The sequence below is a fragment of the Cynocephalus volans genome, chromosome 1 (genome assembly GCF_027409185.1).
Source record: "Cynocephalus volans isolate mCynVol1 chromosome 1, mCynVol1.pri, whole genome shotgun sequence".
Taxonomy (NCBI): domain Eukaryota; kingdom Metazoa; phylum Chordata; class Mammalia; order Dermoptera; family Cynocephalidae; genus Cynocephalus; species Cynocephalus volans.
In genome coordinates, this window is record NC_084460.1 from 239,279,133 (window position 1) to 239,304,944 (window position 25,812).

General features: G+C 37.1%; 1 protein-coding gene and 1 pseudogene across 4 annotated transcripts in view; both read right to left on the reverse strand.

The window, feature by feature from the left end:
• The window catches only part of METTL8 (methyltransferase 8, tRNA N3-cytidine), a 79,911-nt gene that overhangs the window by 21,891 nt on the left and 32,208 nt on the right, over window positions 1-25,812 (reverse strand). For all 4 annotated transcript variants that reach the window (XM_063105739.1, XM_063105735.1, XM_063105728.1 and 1 more), the window contains one exon: window positions 2,203-2,294. In XM_063105739.1, coding sequence (XP_062961809.1) covers window positions 2,203-2,294 — 92 coding nt within the window. The remainder of the gene's footprint in view (window positions 1-2,202; window positions 2,295-25,812) is intronic.
• On the reverse strand, window positions 3,447-4,075 carry LOC134369137 (tetraspanin-31-like; annotated as a pseudogene).

The window sequence follows — 25,812 nt, forward strand, 5'->3', positions numbered from 1 at the left end:
TTAGCTCAGTTTTCTCAGCTAACTTTGCTTCAAACTTCAGCCTCAACTGTAGACTAAAGTTCTTGAACAATAGTTAACTACCAGCGGGATTAGTGATTTTCACTATGCTTGGCTTACACAGAGGAATGCAAACATCTTTCCCTGGGAAGTTTCAGGATAGCTGATCAATCTGGAAAAAATTCTATCCTGGGTTGAAAAACCTTTTCTGTAAAGGGCGAGATAGTAAGTATTTTAGTCTTTGTGGGCCACATATAGTCTCTGTTGCAACTACTCAACTCTAGTTATAGCTCAAAAGCAACCACAGACAATGTCAACAAATGAGTGTGTCTATGTCCCAATAAAACTTTACTTATAAAAACAAGCAATGGGCTGGATTTGGCCCATAGGCTATGGTTTGCTGACCCTTGCTCTATCTAATGGTTACACCGATAGTGCTACAAGAGTGACCAAGAAATGATGATGACCGGAAGCAAGTTTTTCTGGCAAAACGAATCTATGATATTAGAAACCAGAACAGTGGTTACTTTTCATTGGTTCTGAGGGGTTGAGGGGGAGTATTGTAATTGAGAAGGAGCATGAGGATGTTTCTGAGTTACTGGTAATATTGTTTCTTGATGTGGGTGCTGTTTACATACATGTATTCACTTTGTGTTCATTGAACTTTGTGAGAATTCATTTATGAGTTATATAGATGTCTGTGTTTATTTGGTACTTTGATGAACTATATATATTAAAAAAAGAACCAAATGTTCTAAAGAAGAAATCACTTTAAGAAAAATAAGGTGGAAAATCCTATATAAAGAGTGTAGATGTTGGGCAAGGTGTCTGTGGGTTCCCAGCTATGCAGTGAAGAAAGACATGGGACAATTTCTTTTTTTTTCAAGTGCACTTAAAAAATTTTTTTTAAAACACATAATATAAAATTTAAGATCTTAACCATTTTTAAGTATATAGTTCAGTAGTGTTAAATATGAGGGATCTTCAAAAAAGTTCATGGAAAGATTTTTTATTATCATTTAGTTCCATTTTTTCATGAACTTTTTGAAGTGCCCTCGTATATTCACATTGTTGTAAAACAGATCTCCAGAATGTTTTCATCTTGCCAAACTATAACTCCTTCACTCCCCCTCCTCCCAGCCCTTGGCAATACCATTCTACTTTCTATTTCTATGAGTTTGACTACTTTAGATATCTCATATAAGTGAAAGCATACAGTATTTCTTTTTGAGATTGGCTTATTTCACTTAGCATAATGTGCTCAAATTTCATCCATGCTGTAGCATGTGCCAGGATTTCTTTCCTTTTTAAGGCTGATTAATATTCCACTGTATGTATATAACACATTTTGTTCATCCATTCACCTGACTATGAACATGGGGGCTGCTTTCACTTTTTGTCTGTTGTGAATGGTGCTGCTATGAATATGGGTGTGCAAATATCTCTTTGAAATCCTGCTTTCAATTCTTTTGGATATAACCCAGAAGTGGGATGGCTGGATCATATGGCAGTTCTATTTTTAATTTTTTGAGGACCTTCTACACTGTATTCTGTGGCAGCTGTGCCCTTTTACCAACAGTGCACCAGAGCTCCAATTTCTCCACATCCTTGTCAACACCTGTCATTTTCTGTTTTTTGGTTTTTTTGGGGTTTTTTCTTAAATAGCATAGGCCAATTTTTAAAAAGCCATTTATGAAGGTTAGCAGGCCTTAAACTCTAAATATAAAGGCCTCCAAGAAAACTGCCTTTAATCCTTGTTGAAACTTTATGTTTATCCTAAAGACCAGAAACATTTGATATGACTTTACCTTCTTCACTCAAAGTTTAAGAATTTGTTCAAAGTTCCTAGCAAGTGAAATGTATGATAGCATACTAAAAGCAGCATAGCAAGAGGAACATTTTCAAATTACATTTTCATAGTTTGTTTGAAGTGCTATTCAAATATGTATCTCCCAGAAAAAGCAGTAATGTGACTACCAAAAGATCAATTATAGGTGAATACATAATTTACTTCATTAACTTTGGTCCCACTACACTGGAAGAACTGGGAATTCTGCCAAATAGAACAAGTGGATTGGCACAGGTAGAAGCTAAAACTCTCAAAAGTAATGACACAAGCAGGAGGGTAAGTACTAAGGTGTGAACTGAACCAGTGGAACGTCAAACAAAGCCCAACTCCAGGAGCTACAGCATGTAGTTGGCTACCTTGTTCTTCCAGAAGGACTCGCACAGCTGAATTTTCCTCTACTTTTTTTCTGGCTGCTGCTTCTTCTTCATTAGACCATTGCATATGATCCCTATTTAAAAAGAAAAAGATTGTAAAACATGCTGGATAATTGAAGAAGGAAGAAAAAAGGCAACAGGGACTATATCTTTCATTCTAGATTAGTCAAATACAAATGATACAAACTAATTCCATGTCAAATGAATACATTTTGTGTCAGATGTTCCTACAGATGGTGCTGGTACAACCCTGGAACTCCTACGGTTCTTCTGTTTAAATTTCGTTGTGCTGGAAGCCCCAGCCCCTTTGGCAAATGGCTGCTGAAGTAAAGTCCCCAGAGCACTTTGGTACATGATTATTTGGGTGCTGGTATGGTTTGCTGTTTTTTACTCTAGGGCTAAATTTATTTGCCTTTTTGTTAGTTTATGAACAGGGCATTCTTATTCTTTAATAGGTTTTTTTTTCTTCTTTTCTTTTTTTAAATGTTTCTTCCTCTGACTGGCTTTGCCATTGGAAGATCTGGAAAAACCATTTGGAAGAGGGAAATTCCATGCAGAACCTCTTTAAGGTTCTTTAAAAGGGCTTAGGCTATCAGTGGAGCCCCTTGACCAGCAAAGATTAGAAAGGAACATGCGTTGCTTCTTTGAATGTGGAGTTAACAAGGCTTTTATTTTTATATTCATTGAACTTTCTCAAGCTGGGTCCAAGAAAGAGTTCTTGTTGGTTTTCTCCTTGGCTGTGTTCCTGATTTACCCTTGGAGCCAGGCCAGGGTATGTTGAGGTGGTCCAGCATGTGGAAGTGGGGAGAGGGGAAATAGCTAGGAATGACTCCAACCCCTATCCCTTGTACTCCCAGGGGCTTCTCATATCCACTTGGGGGGAGGGGGAAGAAGTTTTTCTTTCTATTCCCTGTAGTCTTGCTCACACCAAAATATATTAAAAGCCATAAAACCTAGCTGTTCAATCAGTTTTAGGGGATGTGGGGAAGGGCTTTTCCTTCTTTTCAAACAAAAAGGAGGGGCCGAGCCTGTGGCGCCCTTGGTAGAGTGCTGCGCTGGGAGCGCGGCGACGCTCCCGCCACGGGTTCGGATCCTACATAGGACTGACCAGTGCACTCACTGGCTGAGTGCCGGTCACGGAAAAAAAAAAAAGGACTGTAGACCCTAGGTTCTCCCTAAGGGAGGAAGAAAAGGGTTAAGGAGAGAAGTTGGAAGGATCCAGAGACTCACAGAAAGGCACTGGGTTTGGCTCGAGGATCCTTTTGATTTCAAAATTTCATTGCTAGCCTGACACCAAGGATCTCTGTAAAGTTAAAGAAGAGTCCAACACCCCCCAGGATTTTCAGGGCTTCAACTGAATGCCCAAGAAACTTTTCTCACATATCTGGCAAGTGGGGCTCCAGCTCTTACAGATTGCAGTGCAGAAAGTGTAATCTTGTTGATATACAGTTGTGAGACTGAACAATCCACAACAATCAAAACTTCTTCCCAGTTCATCTCGGGTCTTGTTGCTCATGACTCACCAAGAAGCACTGATGACATCTGTCTGTGTGTTTCGATTAATAGCCAGACATGAGCAAGAGATTCCAAACTGGAATATGAAGACCAAACCAAGGATGATCACGTAAAATAGCAGGACTTGGTGGTGTTCGACAGCACCCACCAATTCAGCCACTACAATAAGGAGAAGGAAGATTCCCCCAGCAATGACTCCTCCTATGATGTGGATACTGGACATCAGACCCAGGCCCTTACCCCAGGCAGCCACTCCAATGAGCAACAAGCCCACCAGCATGTAGACCATGTTGAGAGCGCACAGCACATTCTTGGAGCAGGCAAAGTCATCACAAACCATCTCCCCAGCTCTGGTGACCAAAGTGGTCCCAAGGACTTGGGGGGAGGGTATTGGGGACCATCGTCTAGGACCCCAACAGTTTCTGTCTCCTAATAGTTTTTTAATGCTCCTTTTACAACACTTATATTCTGATACTCTGCTGTCAAGGAGATGCAAGTTTTAAATTATTTTGTACTTACCCTGCAATTTTCCAAGTAACTTTGGATTTGTTTTTCTTACTAGCTACCTTCATTTCTATAAATGAATTCATTTATATTTAAATGATAGAATTGACTAGATAGCATAGTTGGTTAGAGCACAGCCTTGTAACACCAAGGTCAAGGGTTCGGTTCCCTATGCCACAACCCCCCCAAAACCCCCTAAATGATAGAGTACTTGATATAGCATATAAAAGAATCACCTTCCTAACATCTGGCACTTTCTTTACATATTATAAATATATTATATATAATTATATTAAATACATATTTATATATTTATTTATATATATATTAGTTTCAGAATTTATTCTCTATATGAGAAGATATTTTCTGCTGCAAAAATGTCTTTTTTGGAATAGAAGCAATACCTGCATACAAAAAAGGTAATTTTGCGGGGATGGGTTTGTTTTTACAAAATTTGCATCTTTTTTTTTTTTTTTTTTTTTTTTTGCAATAGGTTAGACAAGTGAGTGCAACAATTTCATGGAATAAACCACTTTTCTAAACAATAAAAAAATTATATACCCCACATTCACGTTTCATATAGCCTACTGACAGCTATGAGAAAAACCCTTAACACTATTATCATATGATATTTGGAGTCATCTGACTGATGAGAAGGGGTATATTATAAAACTCCTGGAGGTGCATTATTATGGTGACTGACAAACGTTAACTGAGCAGTTAGCATGATCATAATTACTATAATAATAATTACTACCATTTATTATTTATTATGTGTCAGGTATTGTGCTAAGCACATTAAATACATACATATATGTCTTATTTAATCCTTTCAAAAACCCTATGTGTGGGGGGTTATAATCATGCTCATTCTGCATATGAGGAAACAGAAATTTAGTAATTTACATAAGGTCATATAGCCAGGAAGTGGCAGAACCAGAATTCAAATCCAGGTTTGTGTCACTTCAAAGCCCATCTTCTCCACCATTAGTCTATTATTGTCTACCAAGGCAGTGGGGGATATTGAGAGAGTTACAACTTAATCCTTGCCTGTCATGGGTTTATATTCTCCTAATGCAGGCTAATAAACAAAAAGTAAATAACAGAATGGAGAATACATGGTTAGCACCTGATGAGTGGAAGTGTAGCCAATTAATGCCACCTGGGACAAACAGGAAGGCTTATGAGGAAGGTGTGAGGAACACTTACTCTATTTTATGGAATAACGTGTTGCCCGACTCTAGAATAGCAATAAAGCCAATTGAGATCTTAAAATAAAAGGAAAAAAAAAAAAAGAGGAAGGTGGATTTGGGCTCAGGTTTGGGGAAAAGGAAATTACTTGTGGGAAATTACTTGTGTTGTAAAGAAGCTGGCAGGATGGATCGCATATACAGGATACAATGAAAAAAATCCATTTTGACTGGTGCTCTTGGGTAACTGCAGATGAAGGTGGGAGCTGGGTAATGGTCAGATTTCAGATCTTAAATATGGGGCTGACCTGTTAAGTAGTATGCAAAACACAATGAAGTGGGGGAAGGACTGGAGGAAGGGAAACCAATTAGACTGTTTCAGTGGTTTAGGAGTAATGGGTCCCAGGACTAACATGGTGGCAATGGAAAACAGAAAGGAAGAATAGAGGTGGACACTGAAAAAATTGTAGTCATGACCTGGAGATTAACTAGAAACTGGAGAAAAAGAATAATAGGAATGATTCCAAGGTCTTAAAACTGAGTATCTAGAAAATTGGGTGTAATAATGACAAAATAAGGAGTTTCTTTGAGTAGAATGGTGATAAACTTGGTACTATTTTAAGTCATGTTTATGCAGTCAGATATGAGAGGGTATATTCCAATGATCTGGCTATCACCACTGAAAGGTGAGAAACTGTTTTCTTTTTAAAGGGATCAAAATTGGTATACTGGAGTCTCCAGGGAAAGCAAATGATAATGTAAAAATGAGAGTTCCACAGATGAAAATTTAACCATTAGTATTTGAATAAAACCCAATCATTTACAACACAAATAAGCAGCTTTATTGTTTGCTTTAATGAATGAGATTAAAATAGATTTTTGTTTTGACTTATTTTAATATATGTGGGTAATCACATATAAATCGGGCTAGCAACTATACTTTATATTCTGTATATATAAATACATATAGAATACTATTATACGACAGTTATGACATTAAAGGCAACATGTCATTTACTGAAAAAATAGTATTACTAAGGCTGGGAATGAGTTTCTCATCTACAAATTTCTACAACACATAAAAAAGAAAATAGAACAATCCATTTCCTTGTAAAGAATCAATCTGTAAGACAATGAGTATACGTGGTCTTCAGCTTTAAGCATTTGTTTCAAACTGTTAATTTAACTTGCTACTTAAGTATTTAATAGATTTAGCTATTTCTTAAATTGCTCTAACTTCCTTACACTGTTCTTTATGTTGCTTCATTTTCTTAATTGCTAAGTGAGGGGAATATTATACCCTAAGCTCCTGTAGAACAGATTTTTCCAGTGTACAGTTACGGAATCCCCAGAGGAACCTATAAAATGTTCCTACTGTATTTATGGGGACTTCCTCCAGACCTGCTGCTTTATGGCAGTTCTTTATGTTAGAAGAGTCTGATTCATGTATACCAAAACCCAAGAGCCAGCAATAAGAATTATTCAAGATTTTATAAGTAATAAATACAACTACTATAGAATTTAAGCACAGAGACAAATAACTAATAAACAAACTGAAAATAATCAGGTATTTAACAACAACAATAAAAAACAAAGGAAAAAATGGTTCATACTGCTCGGTCTTCTGGGAATTTATTGTAACAAAGTAACTCAAAAGAAGTTCTATACAAAGAAATATCTGTACAAAGATATTCATTGGAACACTAAATATAATAGCAAAAAATTAGAAACCTCAGTGATAGGGGAATGAAAAAATTATGGTAACTCAATGGAATATTATGCAGACATTTAAAATAATAAATGACTATTATGTGACAATATGGAAAAGTGTTTATGAAATAACATGAGGTTAAAAAAGCAGATCTCAAATTGTATATGTATTATAATTACAACTGTTTGAAATATGCTACTCAGAACAGACAGCAATTTAAAACTTAGATTATTTCTGAAAATTTCCATTTAATATTTTTGAACTGCTGTTGACCATGGATAACTGAAATTGCTAAAAGCACAAAAACTGTGAAAGGGTGTGGGGGTGGGGGAGCTACTGTATAAGACTTGTGATTTGGGCCATGACAGAGTATATGGTAATGGACCTCTCCTCCAGCTACAAACAATTATACAACTGAATAAAATATATGAAGTAACTGTTTTCAGGCATTTGGCTACACTTCAGACAGTGTAGGACTGTGATCCTTAATAAAAGAAGAGAAACACAAAAGGTAAGTTCCAACATTTACCCAATCATTCTGTCTGGGGACACATTCTAGACTGTGGTGAGAGAGGTGGAGCTCAAGCAGAGAGTGGTTGTCTCACTGAATGATAGTTTTGGAAGTTAAGAAGGCAGAGATCAGGTTCATAGTTGCTGAGGTGGTGAGGGTTTGTGCATCAGAATACCAAAGAAGAGGGAGCTGCACAGAAGGAAGGGCCCTTGAGTCTGCAAGAGAGTTCCCTTAGCATTTTTATCCAGTGCTGGCTGCTTATCCACAGGGCAAGACTCCACAGGGCATAATAGAGAGGATTCTGCAGACGAGGGTGGAGGAACAAGAACTGACTGGATATAGAGAGTGCAGTGCTTGAAGTTCTGGCTAAGTCAGAGTGGAGAGATCTCTCTGAACACCTTGCGTATTCAGTTAAGACTCCAGAAATGCCATGCCATTGGACTAAGAGCCACATTAGATTCAGGACAATACCAAAATAGTCCCACCCCGACAACACCTAAAATCAAACATGACCCATGCAAGAGCCAGCAATAATTAAGTCAACATCTTCAAAAGAAGACAACATAATCCAGACTCCATACATGATATCATTCATAATGATGACCATACAATCAAAAATATTAGACATGTGAAGCAAGAGAAAACGTAGTCAGTAAATGTAGACTTTGAGAGAACCAAATATTGGAATTAGTTCACAAAGACTTTAAAATAGCTTTAAAAATAAGTTCAAAGATTTAAAGGAAAATATGGACAGAATGAATGGATGGGGAAATTCTTAGCAAAGAAATGGAAACTATTTTTTTTAAAAAGGAAAGTCTAGAACACACCCATATATAATATCTGAAATATGAAATTTATTGGGTAGGCTTAACAATTGATGTACACCACAGAAGAAAGGTTCAATATTTAAGACAGGTGTAGAAATTATCCAAACTGAAGAATACAGAGAAAAAAAGATTGAAAAAAAAATGTATGAGTCTCAGTAACCTGTGGGATAATTCCAATTGTTCTAATAAACCTAAGTTGAAGTCCCAGAGATAGAGGAGAGAGAGAGAGACAGTGGGTAAGAAAAAAACTGAAAAAATACTAGCTGAAAAATTTCCCAAATTTGATTTAAAAAAAAAAAAAAAAAAAGCAATAGCAGCATCAGCAACCAACAAATCCAGGAAGCACAGCAAACCCCATGGGATATAAATACAAAGAAAACTGCTAAAAACTAAAGATAGAGAGAAATCTTATAAGTACTTATTACATACAGGGGAAAAGAAATACAAACTACAGCTGATTTCTTCCTTTATTTTAAAATTTTGAAAGATCAGAAACAATGATAATGGAGGCCAGAAGACAAAGCAATGACATCTTTAAAGTGCTGGGAAAAAAAAAATCTGTCAACCTAGAATTCTGTATACAGCATAAAGTCTTTCAGAATTTTAAAATAAAGACATTTTCAGATAAACAAAATTTGAAGGAATTTGTCACCAGCAGAACCTGTTCTATAAAATGTTAAAGCTCTTCAGGATAAAGAAAAATGGTACCCGATAGAGACTCAGATCTCTAAGGTAGAAGAGACCAGAAGTTATAAATATGCAGGTAACTACAAAAGGCAGTATAATTATTTTTTTAATTTCTTTTAAAAAAAAGCCAAATTGCTAACTATATACAGCAAAAATAGTAACAATGATTGTAGCACTTACATAGAGAGGTAAACGATATGACAACAATAGCACAAATGTTGGAGGATGATAAGTGGAATCGTATTGCTGTAATGTTCTTATATTTTATGTTAGGTGGAACAATATTAACTCTCAGTAGACTGTATTAAATTGAGGAAGCATATTGTAATCTCTATAACTGTGGTTCTCAAAGTGGGGTCACTTCTTTTAGGTGGTCCACTAAGTCAAAACTATTATCATCATAATAATGTATTTTGCCTCTTTCACCATGTTGATATTTGCACTAAGGGTATAAAACAACGATGGGTAAAACTGCAACTGCCTTAGCATAAAACAAGTCAGTGGCATCAAAATGTATTCGCTGCCACCATCCAGTGGGTAGTAAAGAATACACCAATTTTTGTAAAATAAAATAAGAATTGTTTTTAATATCACTGATTGATAAAGCAGTAAAAATTATTAATTTTATACAATACTGACCCTTGAATATTTACATTTGAATATTTATAAATTTATAAAACATTGACTCTTTTTAATATTCTTTGTGACAAAATGGAAAGCATGCCAAAGCACTTCTGCCGCATATGAAGTACAGTGACTGACTTGAGGAAAAGCACTCATATGAGATGAATTGTAAACTAAACTAGCTGCTTTTTTCATGGAATGCTATTTTTACTTGTAAGAGCTACTGTAGATAAAACTATAGTTATTAAGACTTGGGTATTTGGCATCTATTTTCTCCAAAATAAACATAATGAGCCTAACATTTCAAGAAAAACAAATGACAGTAGTTGTTGCCAAAGATAATTTTGTGCTTTTGAAAAAATATTAGAATTTTGGAAAACTTGTGTCCACCACCATGAGTTTGATAGCTTCTTAATACTTACAGATTATCCTAATGAGACTAATGGTAATATAAACAAATGTGATTTTTAAATATTGTATAATGAAATGTTTCAACATTTGGAAGATCTACATAAAACAGGAAAGCAATCTTTCCCAAATTATCCATTCATGGTATTATAAAATGATGCATGGGTAAAGGATCCACCCAGAGTACAAGGTGTACCAGTAGATTATAATATAGCAGAATATGAAAAGTTAATTGATATGGTTTCACATTCCATATTGAAACTAAGAAATTGCTACTTTTGAGTTTTAGTATAATATCAAGAAAATTATCTACAATAATCTGAAAAGGCTATTAAAAACTCCTCTCTTTTACAAGCACATATCTGTGTAAAGCCAAATTTTCTTCACATAATTCAGCCTGCACAACATATCACAAAAATTGAATGCAGAAGCAGATATGAGAATACAGCTTTTTCCAATAAGCCAGACACTAAAGAGATTTGCGAACACTTAAAACAATGCCACTCTTTGCACTACATTTTTGGGAACATAAAGTTATTTTCATTAAAATATGTAATGTATGGGCCGAGCCCGTGGTGCACTCGGGAGAGTGCAGCGCTGGGAGCGCAGTGACGCTCCCACTGCGGGTTCGGATCCTATATAGGAATGGCTGGTGCACTCACTGGCTGAGTGCAGGTCACGAAAAAGACAAAAAAAAAAAAAAAAAAAAAAAAATGTAATGTATGTTAACATGTAATGGGTTTATTATTGTTTTAAAATAAATTAAGAAATATTTTAAATGTTTTAATTTCTAATATGGAAAATATCAATCGATATAATCTACATAAATCAAACGTCTTTGAGATCCTCAATGATTAAAGAGTATAAAGGGATACTGAGATCAAAATGTTTGAAACTATTGCCCTAGAATAACCCCTAAAAATAATGCAAAGATGCACAGCTAAAAAGCCAGTAAGAGAATACAAAAAAAGTATTTGATTTATACAAAGAATGCAAGAAAAAAGGAATAGAGGAGAAAAGAACAGATGAGATAAAAAAAAAAAAAAAAAGATAATCAAACAAAATTGTAGTAAGTTACAATGCTACCAGAACTAGGTGCTATCTTAAGTTTCTATTGTTTTTTTCTTCCTCTTTTTTTTTTGTTTTTGGTGCTAATTTAATAGATCTAAAATGGTAACTTATAGCTTTAATTTTTAAATCTTTTACTGTTGAATATTTTTCCATATGCTCACATGTACTTCTTCTTGGGTCAACTTCTTATGTCCATCACCCATTTATCCATATGACAAAAGGTTTTAATGCTTTTCTAATAGTATAACGAATACTTTATATGTTAACCTTGATGTATGGCAGTGGAAAATCATTTCAATTTTCTGTGTCTCTCAGTTTTTGTATAATATTATCAAAGCAGTGTAGAAACTAAGATTAAGTACTCTGAAATTAAAATTATTCTATTCCATCAAATCTAAGATAACATTATTTTCTGTACTAATAAGAAAGGAAAAACATTTCCAATTACAATTTTAAGATACCATCAATTGTAAGAAGTATCATGATTTCAGAGATGTTAATTAGTAAAAAAAACAAAGTGAGTCTCAGAATGGGCAAAATATAGCTTTTATAGGCTTATCATCTAATAATTGAACTAACTTCAATTAAGTCTTCTTTTCTATTATTGACGCTAATTTACATTTCTGACTACTGTCTGTCCACTTCTCTTTTTGGCTGTAATAAATGTTTCAGTTGATTATTGTTATTAGTAAATCAGTTCCTTATTTAGGAATGAGTGACTAACAAAAGACACAAACAGAAAGAACCAATGCATCCCCACTTCTGTATACAATGGAATGGAAGTCACAGAAGCTTGAAGAAACAGATATCTATTTCTCTCACTAAACACTTATTGGGAAGCTATATTGGTCAGGCAATGAGCTGTGAATTGGGGACACAAAAATGAAGATTTGGTAGTATTCAAAATTTTGAGAAGTTGTAATTGGTATTAAAAATACAGAATTTATCATCAGGTAGATAACAAGGCAAGATGGGAATGGGTACTTAAGGGGAGGTATTATTATTTTTTAATTAAAATTTAAACAATACCAATGCATATAAAATATAAAGTTTCACTCTACCTCTCTCCCGATTCCCATCCCTGAGATAAACACCGTTATCAGGATGTGGATCTTTCCAGACTTTTATCTCTATGTATATAAAAACAAAGATACGTATATACGAATACATGTAGCACAGGTACAATAATTCCTTAATAAAAATGAGGTCATATTAGAGATATTTTTCTGCAACTTGCTTTTTTCATTTAACGACATATCATACCCATATCTTGATAGCGGTATACATAGATCTCTCATTTTTATTAACTGCTACATTATTTTCCAATGTATAGATATAACCACATTTTTTAAAACCTTTATTGAGGTGTAGCTGAATACAGTAAACTGCACATATTTAAAGTCTACCATCACCACAATCAAGATAATGAACATATTCATCACCATCAAAAGTTTCCTTGTGCCTCTTTGTAATTTTTCCTAATCCTCTTCTTCTTGCCACTCCACCCCCACCCCCACCCCACCAACAACCAATGATCTGCCTTCTCTCTATATAGATTAGTTCACATTTTCTAGTGCACTACAAGAAAGTATAGTATGTACTTTTTTTCTAGCTTTGTTTACTCAGGATAATTAATCTGAATTTCATCCATGTTGTTGTATGTGTCAATAGTAGGTATGTGTTTAACCTTTTAAGAAACTGCCAAGTTGCAGTCCAAAGTGACTATAACATTTTATAATCACACCAGCAGTGTAAGAAAGTTCCAGTTCCTCTACACCCCCACCAACATTTGGTATGCTCAGTATTTTGAATGTGACTATTCTAATAGGTGTGTAGTGCTATTTCATTGTGACTTTAATTTGCACTTCCCTAAGACTATGATGTTGAGCATCTTTTCATGTGCTTATTTACCATCTATATATCTTTTTTGGTGAAGTATCTGTTAAAATAGTTTGTTCATTTTTACTGGGTTATTTGTTTTCCTATTATTAAATTTTGAGAGCTTTTATGTATTCTTTTTAGTTTTTTCGTTTTGTTTTGGTTTTGGTGGCTGGATGGTACAGGGACCCTGGACCTTAATGTTATCAGAACAATGCTCTAACCAAAGGAGCTTACTGGCCAGCCTTATATATTCTGGATCTTTCATAAGCAGCAACAATAAAAAACCCCAAACTACTGATACATGTAACATGGATAAATTTCAAAATAGTTAGGCTGAGTGAAAGAGGCTAGACAAAAAGAGAATACAATGATTCCTTTTATATAAAATATTAAAACATGAAAACGAATCCACAGTGAATTCTATGTTCTTTCTCCCTCCTTTTTTTCCTTTCTGTTGTTTTGCAGGTAAATTTTCCTTGACACCCCCCTTTTTCAGAGACCTGTTTATCTTTCTCTGTAAGCCCCTTTTCAAAGGCTAGGCATTACGTATTTCTCCCTTTTTCTGTAGTCTGAGGGTGGCAGGGAGGGAGCACTGATGGGCTCCACTGGGTAGTAGGCATTCCACTGTACCACTGTCGATGCCATCTATGATGTCATGACAGTAGCAGCTATCAACATTGCAGCTCACAGATTGGACAGTCCCCAGGATCTCTTTAATAGTTCCAGGGAGCTCTCTGGCTAAAAAGCAGTGACAAACCTGACAGCCAGTGTTGACAATCTCATTAAAAGTGATGTTTTACTGTGCTTAATGTTTTTCCGTTTCTTACTGTCCCTGGGTGTTTCCTTGAGGGCTTTGATGATCAGGACAGAGGCAGAAAGAACCACTTCAATCTTGGCCTCCTGTCCTGAATGGTCAGTTTCACTGTAATACTTAGACCCTTCTAGTCACCAGTAGCCTTGTGGTGTCAGCATCCAATTTTTGGGGGGACAGACCTACGGAGACAATCTGGGAAGCCAGGGCAGACACGGCACTGACTTCCCCACTGGTGCACCTCTACTTTGCCATCACTGGGATTGAACAGCAGAGGTGGCTGGTGTCAACTGAATGTGGATGTGGGAAAGCTAAAAAAAGCTTACCTTGGCTTTCTCCAAGTTGAAAGCTGAAAAATTGAGTCTGCCTTTTATGTTGCTGTTTTTGAAATTCATTAAGTCCTGTGCTAGGTTTCACTAACCTAGTTAGGATGTGTCCTATTCCTAAGGGGAGTTTTTCTTGGGCTTCGGATAGTTCCCTCAATTCAGCACAGAACCCTGGAAAATGGTGAGCCCTCTGGTTTTCCCTGATCTTCTGAGACCTCAAATATTGCTGCAATAGGTGAGAACATTTATCTTCAAGGGTTCATTTTCAACCTTTGCCAGGGCTGCATAATTGGTATTAGTAAGAAGTCTTACGATAGGCTGGCTGACTGTCTTCCCCTAGTACTTTTTCTGAGGGACATAGGTGGGATTAGGAGCCACCCTGAGCTACACAAGAATCTACAACTGCTTTCCTTGGTCACTAATTTTATATATTTATGGCTTTTGGGGGTTGCTGTTGGTATAATTTTGCTTTCTCTTACTATTTCTTATTCATTTTGTTGGAGAAAGAATACTCTGTTTTTCAGATTCATCCCATCTTATTTATCTGGAAAACTCCAGCTTATTGTTGAAATAGACTACAGCTCCTTTAGAGCAGTGATCATCTCCTAGTCCTCTCTTGGGTACTCCACAGAACCTAGCCAAGTGATGAACATGTATCAATATATAACAAATACTGGGGATAAAGGATACCATTCCATATTCTATAACGATTATTTCTAAATATCTGAAACAACAGAATCAAATTAATTTTCCAAAATACTTCTTTGATCACATTACTCATTCAGTTCAAAATGTAAAACCTCTCTTCCAACTGGGCTGGTCTATTTACTTGCTTTGGAATGTAAGCTTACTTCAAAAAGTTCATGGAAAAATAGAATGAAAAGATAATTTGAATCTTTCCAAGAACTTTTTTTTTAAAAATTTTATTTTGTCGATATACATTGTGGCTGATTATTGTTGCCCCTTACCAAAACCTCCCTCCCTCCCCCCTCTCCACCCTCTCCCTCAACAATGTACTTTCTGTTTGCTTGTCGTATCAACTTCAAGTAATTGTGGTTGTTATATCTTCTCCCCCCCCCCCCGGTTTTATCTGTCTGTGTGTGTGTGTGTGTGTGAATTTATATATTAATTTTTAGCTCCCACCAATAAGTGAGAACATGTGGTATTTCTCTTTCTGTGCCTGACTCGTTTCACTTAACATAATTCTCTCAAGGTCCATCCATGTTGTTGCAAATGGCAGTATTTCATTCGTTTTTATAGCTGAGTAGTATTCCATTGTGTAGATGTACCACATTTTCCATATCCACTCATCTGATGATGGACATTTGGGCTGGTTCCAACTCTTGGCTATTGTAAAGAATGCTGCGATGAATATTTGGGAACAGGTATACCTTCGACTTGATGATTTCCATTCCTCTGGGTATATTCCCAACAGTGGGATAGCTGGGTCATATGGTAGATCTATCTGCAATTGTTTGAGGAAACTCCATACCATTTTCCATAGAGGCTGCACCATTTTGCAGTCCCACCAACAGTGTATGAGAGTTCCTTTTTCTCCGCAACCTCGCCAGCATTTATCGTTCAGAGTCTTTTGGATTTTAGCCATCCTAACTGGGGTGAGATGGTATCTCAGTGTGGTTTTGATTTGCATTTCCCGGATGCTGAGTGATGTTGAGCATTTTTTCATATGTCTGTTGGCCATTTGTATATCTTCCTTAGAGAAATGCCTACTTAGCTCTTTTGCCCATTTTTTAATTGGGTTGCTTGTTTTTTTCTTGTAAAGTTGTTTGAGTTCCTTATATATTCTGGATATTAATCCTTTGTCAGATGTATATTTTGCAAATATTTTCTCCCACTCTGTTGGTTGTCTTTTAACTCTGTTAATTGTTTCTTTTGCTGTACAGAAGCTTTTAAGTTTGATATAATCCCATTTGTTTATTTTTCCTTTGGTTGCCCATGCTTTTGGGGTCATATTCCTGAAGTCTGTGTCCAGTCCTATTTCTTGAAGTGTTTCTCCTGTTTTCTTTAAGAAGTTTTATTGTTTCAGGGAGTATATTTAAATCCTTAATCCATTTTGAGTTGATTTTAGTATACGGTGAGAGGTATAGGTCCACTTTCATTCTCCTGCATATGGATATCCAGTTATCCCAGCACCATTTGCTGAAGAGGCAGTCCCTTCCCCAGTGAATAGGCTTGGTGCCTCTGTCAAAGATCAGATGGCAGTAAGTGTGTGGGTTGATTTCTGGATTCTCTATTCTATTCCATTGATCAGTGTGTCTGTTTTTATGCCAGTACCATACTGTTTTGGTTATTATAGCTTTGTAGTATAGTTTCAAGCCAGGTAGTGTTATTCCTCCAGCTTTATTTTTTTTGCTCAGCGTTGTTTTGGCTATGCATGGTCTTTTGTTATTCCATATAAATGTCAGAATAGTTGTTTCCATTTCTGAGAAAAATGTCATTGGAATTTTGATAGGGATTGCATTAAATTTGTATATCACTTTGGGTAGTATGGACATTTTCACTATGTTGATTCTTCCAATCCAAGAGCATGGGATATCTTTCCATCTTCTTGTATCCTCTCTAATTTCTCTCAGCAGTGGTTTGCAGTTCTCATTATAGAGATTTTTCACATCCTTGGTTAACTCAATTCCTAAGTATTTTATTTTTTTGGTGGCTATTGTAAATGGGCAGGCTTTCTTGATTTCTCTTTCTGCATGTTCACTATTGGAGAAAAGAAATGCTACTGATTTTTGTGTGTTGATTTTGTATCCTGCTACTGTGCTGAAATCATTTATCACCTCCAAGAGTTTTTTTGTAGCGGCTTTAGGCTGTTCGATATATAGGATCATGTCATCTGCAAACAGGGACAGTTTGACTTCATCTTTTCCAATCTGGATGCCCTTTATTTCCTTCTCTTCTTTGATTGCTCTGGCTAGTACTTCCAACACTATGTTGAATAGGAGTGGTGAGAGTGGGCATCCTTGTCTAGTTCCTGCTCTTAAAGGAAAAGCTTTCAGCTTTTCCCCATTCAGGATGATATTGGCAGTGGGTTTGTCATATATGGCTTTAATTATGTTGAGATACTTTACATCTATACCTAACTTATAGAGGGTCTTTGTCATGAATGAGTGTTGAATTTTATCAAATGCTTTTTCAGCATCTATAGAGATGATCATATGGTCCTTGTGTTTGACTTTATTAATATGGTGTTTCACATTTATTGATTTGCGTATGTTGAACCAAGCTTGCATCCCTGGGATGAATCCCACTTGATCGTGGTGAATAATTTTACGTATGTGCTGCTGTATTCTGTTTGCTAGTATTTTAGTGAGGATTTTTGCATCTATATTCATCAAGGATATCGGCCTGTAGTTTTCTTTTTTGGTTATATCTTTACCTGGTTTTGGAATCAGGATGATGTTTGCTTCATAGAATGAGTTTGGGAGATTTGCGTCTGTTTCAATCTTTTGGAATAGTTTGTAAAGAATTGGTGTCAATTCCTCTTTGAATGTTTGGTAAAATTCTGCTGTGAATCCATCTGGTCCTGGGCTTTTCTTTGTTGGGAGCCTTCTGATAACAGCTTCAATCTCCTTTATTGTTATTGGTCTGTTCAAATTTTCTACGTCTTCATGGTTCATTTTGGGAGCTTGTGTGTGTCCAGAAATTTATCCATTTCCTCCAGATTTTCAAATATATTGGCGTATAGTTTTTTATAGTAGTATCGAGTGATTCCTTGTATTTCAGATGAATCAGTTGTAATATCGCCTTTTTCATTTCTAATTTTTGTTATTTGAGTCTTCTCTCTTCTTTTTTTTGTTAGCCATGCTAATGGTTTGTCAATTTTATTTATCTTTTCAAAAAACCAACTTTTTGATTCATTGATCTTTTCTATTGTTTTTTGGGTTTCAATTTCATTCAGTTCTGTTCTGATCTTAATGATTTCTTTCCGTCTGCTAACTTTAGGTTTGCATTGTTCTTGTTTTTCTGGTTCTTTAAGGTGAAGTGTTAGGTTGTTCACTTGCCATCTTTCCATTCTTCTGAAGTGAGCATTTAATGCAATAAATTTCCCCCTTAAAACTGCTTTTGCAGTATCCCACAGGTTTTGGTATGATGTATCATTGTTTTCATTAGTTTCAATAAATTTTTTGATTTCCTGCTTGATTTCTTCTTGGACCCATATGTCATTAAATAGAATGCTGTTTAATTTCCATGTGTTTGTATAGTTTCCAGAGTTTCGTTTGTTATTAATTTCTAGTTTTAATTCATTGTGGTCTGAGAAAATACATGGGATAATTCCAATTTTTTTGAATTTATTGAGACTTGATTTGTGACCTAATATGTGATCTATCCTGGAGAATGATCCATGTGCTGATGAGAAGAATAAATATTCTGAGGTTCTTGGACGGAATGTTCTATAGATATCTGCCAATTCCAGTTGGTCTAGAGTCTTGTTTAGATCTTGTGTTTCTCTACTGATTCTTTGCCTAGATGATCTGTCTAATATTGACAGTGGGGTGTTTAGGTCCCCTGCTATTATGGTATTAGTGTCTATTTCCTTCTTTAGGTCTAATAGAGTTTGTTTTATAAATCTGGCTGCTCCAACATTGGGTGCGTACATATTTATGACTGTTATGTCTTCTTGATGGATCAGTCCTTTTATCATTAAGTAGTGTCCCTCATTGTCTCTTTTTATGGTTTTTAGTTTAAAGTCTATTTTGTCAGATATAAGAATAGCTACTCCAGCTCGTTTTTCTTTTCTGTTTGCATGGTCAATCTTTTTCCATCCTTTCACTCTTAGTCTATGTGAATCTTTATGGGTGAGGTGGGTCTCTTGTAGGCAGCATATAGTTGGGTCCTCCTTTTGGATCCAGTTAGCCAGTCTGTGTCTTTTGATTGGGGAATTTAAGCCTTTTACATTAAGAGTTGTTATTGAAAGGTGTTGATTTATTCCTAGCATTTTATTGGTTGTTTGGTTGTCTTAGGTGTCTTTTGTTCCTTGCTTTCTGATTTACTGTTTGGTTTCTGTGTTTGTTGGTTCCCCAGGTTGTAGGTAGTGTTTTTGTTTGTTTGTTTTCTCTTCATGAATGCCATTTTTATTATACTAGTGGGTTTTGATTTTTCTTGGGTTTTTATGGCAGTGGTAGTTATTTTTCAGGAACCAAACCCAGTACTCCCTTGAGGATTTCTTGTAAGGGTGGTCGTGTGGTAGTGAACTCCTGCAATTTTTGTTTGTCTGAGAAATATACTATTTGCCCTTCATTTCGGAAGGATAGCCTTGCAGGGTAGAGTATTCTTGGCTGGCAATCTTTGTCTTTTAATATTTTGAATATATCATCCCATTCCTTTCTGGCTTTTAGGGTTTGTGATGAAAAGTCTGATGTTAGCCTGATTGGGGCTTCCTTATAGGTGATTTGACACTTCTCTCTTGCAGCTTTTAAGATTCTCTCTTTGTCTCTGAGTTTTGCCAATTTGGCTATAACATGTCTTGGAGAAGACCTTTTTGGGTTGAATATGTTTGGAGATCGTTGAGCTTCCTGGATCTGAAGATCTGTGATTTTTCCTATACCCGGGACGTTTCCTGCCACTATTTTGTTGAGTATGTTTTCAATGCAATCTCCGTTTTCCTCCCCTTCTGGAATACCCATGACTCGGATATTTGAGCGCTTAAGGTTGTCTGATATCTCTCTCAGATTTTCTTCAATGTCTTTCTTTTTTCTTTTTCTTTTTTTGTCTGTTTGTGTTATTTCAAACAGCTCATCTTCAAGTTCAGAGGTTCTCTCTTCAACTTCCGCAAGCCTGCTGGTTAAACTCTCCGTTGTGTTTTTTATTTCGCTGAATAACTTCTTCAGTTCGGCAAGTTCTGCTACATTTTTTTTTCAGGACATTGATTTCTTTGTACATTTCCTCTTTCAGGTCCTGTATACTTTTTCTCATTTCATCATGATGTCTAGCTGTGTTTTCTTGTATCTCATTCAGTTTCCTTAGAATTATCACTTGAAATTCCTTGTCAGTCATTTCAAGGGCTTCTTGTTCTATAGGATCTAGAGTTTGAGATTTATTAACTTTTGGTGGTGTACTTTCTTGATTGTTTGTATTTCTGGTATCTTTTTTTTGATGTTTATTCATTGTGGCAGAGGGTTTCACAGTCCACCGGTTTGAGACTATTGACTAACTAAGATGTTGCTGTGGTTGCCAATTTGGTATGGCTACCTCCGTGACTGCTCAGTTGGCCTCTAGTGTCTTGTGTGTGTGGTTGCCTCAGGTCTTGGGCCTCTCCGGGGAGCCACCTCTCTGGTCAGCTTGGACTCTGCTGGGTTGCTGGATCACGGGGTGGTACCGCAGGGTATGTGGTCTCTGCTGAGCTTCCACTTCCCATGCATGATTTCTCCCTGTTCCGTGCGCTCTGGCCTGGGCTGTTGGATCACGCAGAGGCGACCCCACAGGGTGTGTGGTTTCTGTTGAGTCTCTGTCTCCCTAGCCGGATGTCTCCCTGCTCTGTGCACACTGGGCTGGGCTGGAACGTGTCTTCTGCAACCCTCGTCTATCAGCTGGGCCTTCAAGACCCTGCTCGGCACCGCCTCACCCAAGAAGTCTATTAGGTTTCTGCTATGCGCAGACGACCAGTCGCTCTGGGTGCCTTTGTAGCACTGTGTAGATATTTCTCGGGACTTATCACCTTCCTCCCTGTATCACGGTTATTTGTGTACTTGTCTTATCTCCCACACCAGAGCGTGAGCTCCTCGGGGGAGGAGCCCGCAACAGCACATGGTTCACCTTTGAATCCCTCCGGTGTGGACCGAGTCCGGTGCCCACCTGCGGTCAGCTCTCCGGCAGGTTCAAGCAAACTCGGGAACTCTCCGACCACATTATTCCTATCCAGAAATCGGTCAGGCATTTTTCCGAACTGGTGGCCGCAGAGATGGTATCTGCCTCCCAGTAACAGGAAGTTTACCGGGGGCCGGAGCCCAGGGTGCGGTGCAGTGACCGTCGGCCCAGCCCGTACTTCCTTGCCCTTCCAACGCTGGCCGGGGACGCCCCACGCTACTAGCCCCGCCAGAGAACCGCCGAGGGAGTGGGAGGGGAGGCTGGCCCGCAGGCCCCGTGAAGCCCCATGCCTGGGCAAGCAAGTGGGAAGGCTCAGTGAGGAGTCGAGCCGGGCAAGGAGTACAGGCCTGGCCAAGCCGGGCCGGAGCCACCACCACCTGAGAAAATGGAGGCAGCCCCGGGGCTGGTGAGTGGCCCGGTGGGGCAGGCGGAAGCCGGGCGGGTGTCCGCCCCCCGAGGAGGGCCCAGCCGGGGGTCACTCACGGGGCTATGCCAGGTCAGGCGGCTCCCTCTCTGCCTCTGCATCGTCGCCGTCCCCTTTCCAAGAACTTTTTGAAGTACCCTCATATATCTCATGTACTTATGTCCAAATCCAGATCTTTGTTCATGCTACCACTTGTGTAAAGCAAATTATCTTTACTCTTCAAATACTCCACATCTTTCAAAGTTCAGGTTACATTCTATCTGCTCTTCCACCCCCACCTTGGAAATCTCTTCCTATTCTGAATTCCTATGGTTTTTACTGTCTTTTTTCACTTACTGTGACCTTGCATTGTTCTCCATATTGTTTGTTTATTCTTGGGTATATATCTCAATTCTCCATATGATAATGATAAAATAAAAATGATGCTATTTAGTGAGCACTTACTACTATTAAGAGCTTTGCATGTATTATCTCCTTTAATACTCACAAAGACTCCATGAAGGAACTTGCTAAAGTTCACACAGCTGTAAAAGAATAGACAGGATTTCAGGATTGAAATCCAGATTTTTATTTTTGGATTCTAAAGCCTATGTTTAGCCACTAAATTAACTTCCTAGCTGTAATTTCTAGTAGACAGGAACTGGATCTTATATTTCTCTCTACTGATTGACATATTTATTAGGTGCTCATTTTATATAGAATATAGCTTTGAAACAGACATATTAAGCTCTCCTCTGAAGAACATACAGTCTAATAATAAAGAGAAAACAAATATATAAATAACTAAGATACATGTTAGAAAATAGTAATAATGGGCTGGCCAGCTGCTTACTTGGTTAGATCATGGTACTGATAACACCAAGGTCAAAGTTTTGGATCCCTGTACCAGCCAGCCATCAAAAAAAAAAAAAAAAAAAAAAAGAGAGAGAAAAAGAAAAGAAAAACAAAACGGTAATAATAATAAGATAGAAAATTCTTATAAGTTGCTTATTTACTATATGTAGACACTTTATATGACAGTACTTCAGAAAGTTCATGGAAAGATTCGTATTATCTTTTAATTTTATTTTTCCTTCACAAACCTTCATATATACTCACTGAATCCTTATAACATCCTATGAAGTAGTATTACTATTACCTCATCTTACAGATGAGTAAACTGAGGCACAGAGAGATTAAGTAACTTTCCAAGGTTAGACAACCATTAAGACTGTGCTCTCAACATCTAGAATATACTGCCTCTCATGACAAATGTCACAATGGAGATAGCCAAAGAAAATACTTATTGATTAACTCTATTAAAAAACTATGTATGAAACAAGGCAAAAGTAATAAGATGATAAATACAATGATTATATGAGGAAAATGATATAATAGGAAAGAATTCTTGATATCTGAACCCTACTGGGATTCTGGAAACAGTCTATTATTTAAATGGGTAATATAATGGATGTTACGTTGTAATATACAAGTACACATCTTACTTGGATCTACACAGAATGGCTTAGCTCAGTGATTTTTTAACCTAAAGATCATAATACTTTAGTGAGTCAAGAAATCAATTTAGGCTAATCAACACTTAGAAAGAAATAGAAACAGTAGAAAAGAACAAATGGAAAATACCAGTGCATATCTCACATGGTAAAAATACTGGAAACTTTTGTTCCTGTTTGATATATGTGTATATGTTATGTATACATGCACTGATCCATGATGTAAACTGCACTCCTTACTGTAGATCATGCCACCGACCTAGCTGATGTAGTCATGTGATACTACAAGTGCTTACTGCTTCCTTATAAAATTCAGGGATTCCTTGAAAAGTTTTTACACACTTAAACCAGCAACAGTGTGGAAAGAGGAATGATTTTTCCAGGTAACCGCGTAAGTTGCTCAATATAGTCAGATCACTGGGCCATGTCCCAAGAGCATTTTGAGTATCATTTCCTGTCAGTACTCCCCAGAACTGATAAATGCACTAAGTATAATTAAATAACTACAGGCATGTAAAATGGTTCAGCCACCATAGAAAACAATGTGACAGTTTCTCAAAAAGCTAAAAATAGAATTTCCAGATAGCCCACAATTCCACTTGTAGGTTTATACCCCAAAGAACTAAAAACAGAGACTCAAACAAGTACATGTAGACACATGTTCATAGCAGCACTATTCACAAGAGCCAAAAGGTGAACAGCCCACATGTCCATCAGTGGATGAATGGATAAACCAACTGCAGCAAACAATGGAATATTATTCAGCCATAAAAAAGGAATGAAGTACCAATACATGCTACAAGGTAAATGAACCTCCAAGACATTTTGCTAAGTGAAAGCCAGACACATATATCATATTATATGATTCCATTTATATGAAATACCCAAAATAGGTAAATCCATAGAGACAGAACACAAATTAGTGATTGCTAGATGCTGGGGGACTAAGCGGTGGGAATAAACTGCTTCATGGATAAGGGGTTTTATTTTGGAATGATGGAAATGTTTTGGAACTAGATAAAGGTGCTGGTTGTACAAAATTATGAATGTAATTAATACCAGTGAATTGTTTACATTAAAATGGTTAATTTTATGTAATGTAATGTGAATTTCACTTTACTAAATTGTCAAGATAGACTAGGGCTGGCTGATTAGCTCAGCTGATTAGAGCACAGCCTTGTAACACCAAGGTCAAAGGTTCAGTTCCCTGTACCGGCCAGCTGCAAAAACAGACAAAAAATAAATAAAAAATAAAAGACTATATGCAGATGTAAGTACTAGTAATACAAATATCCAGAATCCAGAAGGCAAATCGTTTTCAGGATATTAGAATTTTTTAAAGAGGGTCCTATGTAGAGTAAATCGTCTGTACTAACTAGAGGCTAAAGGGAAAAATGAACTGTAGACCATTCTGAGCAACATCTGAGAGAAAACTGACAAGTACTTTTCTAGAACATCTTTAAAAAATAAAATTCAGCAAAAGAGGAAATGTTATTCTTAAATATAAAAGAGAATATAAGGAAGGAAGTGAGAATCTTTGCACTTGAAGGAAGGGGAGAACAAACCAAAAGTTTGAGAACATACTAAAAGTTTTTAGTTTAACTTACAAATCTCTTTAAGAAAAAAGAAAGAAAGAAAGAAAAGGGTGTGTGGGGAGATGATCTGAAGCAAATGCCTTCCTCTTCCCTTGAAGAAAATTCACTGGAGGTATCCAGGTGTGGGCTGGATTGCTAACCCCTTTGGGGGGTGTGCTATGGAGGAGGATGACTGTGTAGACTAGATCATGGTTTTCCAAACTGCGACCAGTAGAGCCCTAAAGGTCCTCTAGGCTACTTGAGTAAAGAGGAGAAGTGGGAGAGGACAAGGAAATGAAGCTGCTGATACCCCAGGCCTCTACACCTGCTTCATTAAGGGCAGATTTGCCTTTACCTTTTCATTATTGGGATTCCATGTTAAAACTTTACTTGAAAAAGTTCTGCTGCTAAAGAAAAGTTTGAAAACCACCGGACTGGATCAAAGATTCCCAAACCTGATGGCTCAACAGAATTACTGAAAGTGCTTTCAAGTTAAAAATCCCTGGGCCCACCTCTAGACCTAAAGAAATAGTACCTCCTGGAGGGATTCTCATGCAGCCAGCCAGAGCTAGCCCACAGGGTTTGAGAAGCGCTGGACCAGAAGGACTTTGCTTTCCTGAGAGTCTATGACAAATCAGAATTTAAATTAGTAGGCAAGAATCTCAGGCAAAAGAGGAGCTGGTAGCAGATGGAAAAAAAATGTAGACAGCTAAATCACTAGGGTCTAATGAAAAAAAATTGGCTAGAACCAGAAGTTCCTCTGGAGATTTAATTGCCTGGCAAAGGGCCCATTTTATCTCACAGCCTACAATAACTGTACATATTGATGATGGTAGTCAAAATGGTTTAATACAGCAGCTGTCCAAAGAAATAAAATGTGAGCCACATGTGTAATTTAAAAATTTCTATCAGTTGGTTAGTGCACAGCCTTATAACACCAAGGTCATGAGTTTGGATCCCCAAACTGGCCAGCTGCCAAAAAAGACAAATAAAAATTTCTAGTAGCCACACTTAAAAAAAAGAATGAAAATAGGGCCGAGCCTGTGGCGCACTTGGTAGAGTGCTACACTGGCAGCGCGGCAACGCTCCCGCCACGGGTTCGGATCCTATATAGGACTGACCGGTGTACTCACTGGCTGAGTGCTGGTCACGAAAAAACGAAAAAAAAAAAAAAAAAAAAAAAAGAATGAAAATAAAGAGATGAAATTAA